The sequence below is a fragment of the Aplysia californica genome, unplaced genomic scaffold (assembly GCF_000002075.1).
Source record: "Aplysia californica isolate F4 #8 unplaced genomic scaffold, AplCal3.0 scaffold00273, whole genome shotgun sequence".
Classification (NCBI taxonomy): domain Eukaryota; kingdom Metazoa; phylum Mollusca; class Gastropoda; order Aplysiida; family Aplysiidae; genus Aplysia; species Aplysia californica.
Genome location: NW_004797543.1, coordinates 703,317 through 707,626, shown reverse-complemented (window position 1 = coordinate 707,626; position 4,310 = coordinate 703,317). Strand labels below are relative to the sequence as shown.

Below are 4,310 nucleotides of genomic sequence, written 5' to 3'. Positions count from 1 at the left end.
GGTAGCGGACAGCGAAAGAGAACAAAGTTATAGCAGAGCTAGCCTTTGTTTATTAGTATAATAATATTAATTATAATTGTCACAGACAATTATTAATATTGCCGTGCTTTTGGCTTGCGTTAGAATTATAATAATATTCTCAAGAGCCTTATTTAAGTTTTGTGCAGAGCATAGTGTCACGTACGTAGCAAAAAATCATCAAACTCGGACTTGGAGAAGAAAAAATGGGGCGTGTGAGTGTGTGCAGGGCCGCGTTAACTAAGTGCGGGGCCCTAGGCTGTCCATGAGCCGCGGGGCCGGGGCCCTTCGATGACGTTGATGCTACTACTACCGCATTGTAGCCCCGTACTGATGGAAAGCTATACTGTAAAACATGATTACATGTAGGCCTACCGGTATCACCAGTAATGTGGATTAAGACGACGACAACACATTTATAGATCTGTTTCTGTTACAAAGTATGAGGCAGCCGAAACCAATCAGCAACAGCGGTAGAATCAACATCCTTCTCATCAACATCAACAACAACAACAACAACTGTAAAAACAACAGCAATACAAACAACAACAATTCAACAAGAGGACAATTTTTTGTGTGTTGAAAAACATTTTTAAACGTGTTTGCAAACGCGGGGCCCCCTGAAGCGCGGGGCCCTAGGCTACAGCCTAAACAGCCTTACGGGTAACGCGGCCCTGAGTGTGTGTGTGTGGGGGGGGGGGGGGGGGGGGGGGGGTGAAGTGTCTTTTTCAGCTTAGATGTGTTTACAAAGCTTTCTATTGGTTAGGCCACTATAAGTAGACTTGTAATTGCAATGGGGGCTCTCGTGATCTAGAATTTAAGTTACAGCGTCACGTTCGCCTCTTCACTAGGTCCACAGTCGAAACCTGCGGTACAGCGACGAAAAATTTTCTTCTCCAAAATATGTTCTCCTTAATTCATGGCTTTCCTGCTCTCTTAAATACTACTCTAGTCTGCTTTCGTCACTACTTAATTGTGGCCCCTACAACCCCACCCCATTCCCTTAATTAATTTGCCCCTCCTCTGGCCTCCTGGGTTTTTTTTTAGCAGCCTTTCTATTGCTACTCCTTAAAGCTCCTCAAATTCTTTCTGCTGTCTTTTTTATCTTTGGTTACATAACATCTAACCTAGCCTTCTCGGATTAGAGGGAAAAATCTCGGAGGTCCTATGCAAGTTACAAACGTTAAGATCCTTTGGTGGTCCAAAATCAATGAGAGTGCTTCAGCTGCTACTTGGCAAAATTCAAAATTTCCTACCTAAGGAAAATGTTTATAATGTGTCCCACGACCTCAATTTTTAACGACCTTTTAATTATGCAGTTGGGTGCACCGTAAAACACTTAACCAAAATAAACGAACAAGACTCGTAATCCTGAGGTTGCAAGTACGAGGGTCCGAGCCACGAAGCCTGACGTTGTGTCCTTGGGAAAGATGTAATTCCTCACTTCTCCCAGGTATATGATATGGTACCCGGCATTCTTATGGAAGCGAAAAGATATTGTCAGTCGGCCTAATATACTGTTTGTGTTTTAGTGTCTGTATAACAGCTTGCACAGGATTCTTCATGGAAATATGAGATTGTTTCAGAATGCTCTCAGGTCTGTGGGAGTAATAATCTAGGTTTACCGATTATAAAGCGCACTACAGAGTTTGCTATGAGTGAACGGGGATCGATTTGCTCGAGGCAAACGTATGCATTTATTTTAGAGCTCTCAACAGTATCAAACAGTATATAGAGAGTTATAGTCATATTTCTTCGTGTATTTTTTTACATTTATCTTAGGAAAGAGTCTTCGAAACACACCTCAAAAAGCATTTATGTTTGAATGTAAAAAAAAATATGGCTATGGGTTATGTAAAAAAATATTAACTTTTAAAATATAATGCACCCTTCTTAGAGCTTCCGGTTTTCCGCAATACTAAGGTTATTTCCCATTATACGGTAATCTTGACAGTGTATCAGGTCGTTGACACTCTCTGGATTTCTCTATTCTCTATGCAAAAGAGCTTCTTCTTCCGGTCGACAGTAAACACAAGTTGAGTGTAAGAATCGTTCGTTTTGTATTCCCTGTTGTATACACCTCTTGGGAAAGTATCTTTGTTGACCACTGTTCTGAAGCGTGAGCAGTACTTTGAAATTATGGCTGATGCCTACGACAGAAATAGAAGAAGACGGAGAAGAGATCGCAATGAATATGGACGGCAAAGTGAGGATGTTTCCCCCTCGCCCAGCAAACCACCAGTCACAATACTTGGACTTGCAAAACCATCCAAAACAACATTGTCCTCCGAATGTGAAGATAACACTTCGTCCACTGGCGGTGAGAGTCAACACACCGAGGGTCCTAGTGTATTGTATTCGGAGATTTCGACGGACAACCAAACTTTAGGTGACAAATCATCTGTTGTTCTGCTGTCATCTGAAAATAAGCCACGTGTAACCATGGTAAAGTCACACCACGAAGGAGATTCCACAGATTCTCGCTCTTATTCATCACCCAATGATGACTCGTCTCATTCAAGCGAAGAGAGCCATTCTCATCCATCTATTCCAATGAAAAGGTCTTCAGCGTCAGTACCTAGTGCAGTGGGTAACATGATCAGTGGTGTGATTGACCAAGGGGCCCAGACTCAGAGCAAACTCGCGCCTCCTCTCGAAAAGCAAGGCAAAATAAAACTTATCGATGACTCATTTCAATGGTGTGACACTGGTTTAGAACTTATGCTTGATCAAACAGACTTTGTAGTCATTGGAATTGTGGGGCTTCAGGGTTGTGGCAAATCCACTCTTTTGTCTCTGCTTGCTGGCAACACTCATCAGGATGCTTACAGGAACTATTTTTTCTTCCCCCAAACGAAAGAGACTAAAGAAGACTGCCTATTTCAAACATCTGGCATTGATATGTTTGTGACATCAGAAAGAGTCATCTTGCTGGATTCCCAGCCGTTGTTAAGTGCTGCTGTAATGGACTGCCAACTGCGGTATGAACGAAAATTTCCGTCTGAGTATTCGTCCCTGCAAAACTTTATTGAAATGCAGTCCATGCAACTTCTCACATTCTTGCTGTCTGTGTGTAATATTGTTTTAGTGGCTGATGATTGGTTTACTGACCTAAATTTTCTGCGGTTTATTCAAGATGCTGAAATGTTGAAGCCATCAACGCAATTGCCGTCTTCATCATCAACAGATGGTTCCTCCACAAAGGAAGATGGCAGTGACTTTTATCCAACCGTGATTTTCGTTCACAACAAAGCCTCACGAGATGACTTCAGCGCTGACTCGTACTTTTCAATGCAACAGGTGCTACACCGAGTGTTTCAGTCGTCCAAACTGAAGGTGCGGAACAACATCAACATGACCAATGGTTGTCAAGGCGACGCGATCATACACAGAGTAGAAAATATGACAAATCAAGAAGCGGGACAGTTTAACTTGCTCATGTTGCCCGTCATGGAATTCTACAAATCAGAGCCTGAATGGCTTCAGACGATGCTGCCAGATTACAGGGGCTATCCCAGCTTCAACACTTTGCTGGCCTTTTATCGAGCTCAGGTGTTGTCAGCGCACAGGTCACCGGTCACTCCGAGCACGCTGACGGAGAAAAATTGGTACCACTTTGCTGCCAGAATGTGGGAATCTGTCAAGAAGTCACCATTGTTAGCTGAATATAATAGACTTCTGTCCTAGAGTTTGTGCTCATTTTCAGCTCAGGCATTTCTTTTCACATTAAAAGAAACAAAAATTCTCTTTTCATGCAACTTTTCAAACAGCCGTTTAAAAACTTTTGAATCTCTTTGATAGCAGCAGAGGTAATGGAAGTAGAATGTGACATTTTTTAAAAGAGTTGGAGTAGTCTGAACTTGAGCTAAATTCTTGTTTGTTAGCATCAGATTGAGAACAATATTTTTTGAAATTTTCTAACTTCACTGTTAGTGAGTTAATGTTTCATGATTTCATGTGTGTGTATATTATTTTCTATTTGTGAAAACTAAGAAAATGCAAGAAAAAATGTAGGGCCTGAAATATATTCTGTTGCGAATTTCGCTATGTTTGTGCCTATACTGAAATATATTTAAAGTGTGTGCCTGGTATGGCCAACTTTTGTTTGTGTGTATTGTATAGACTGTTTTCTGTCAAATTTCTTTTCTGAAAATCATAGAAATTATGTCAAATTATGTCTTTCTTGAGGGTGAATGAACGGTTCAGAAATAATTATAGTCTGACACGATAATTTATTGCATCCTTGTTACAACTTGTGAAGACAATGTAACAAGGTTAATGTTAACGAATGA

General features: G+C 41.1%; 1 protein-coding gene across 1 annotated transcript; it reads left to right on the top strand.

Annotated features, from left to right (window-relative positions):
• The first annotated feature begins 2,041 nt into the window (after positions 1–2,041).
• Positions 2,042–4,020, top strand: LOC101848826 (protein SMG9-like). Its single transcript, XM_005101198.3, has one exon. The coding sequence runs from the start codon at positions 2,158–2,160 to the stop codon at positions 3,703–3,705; it is 1,548 nt and encodes a 515-aa protein (XP_005101255.1). The 5' UTR covers positions 2,042–2,157; the 3' UTR covers positions 3,706–4,020.
• Positions 4,021–4,310: the final 290 nt, after the last annotated feature.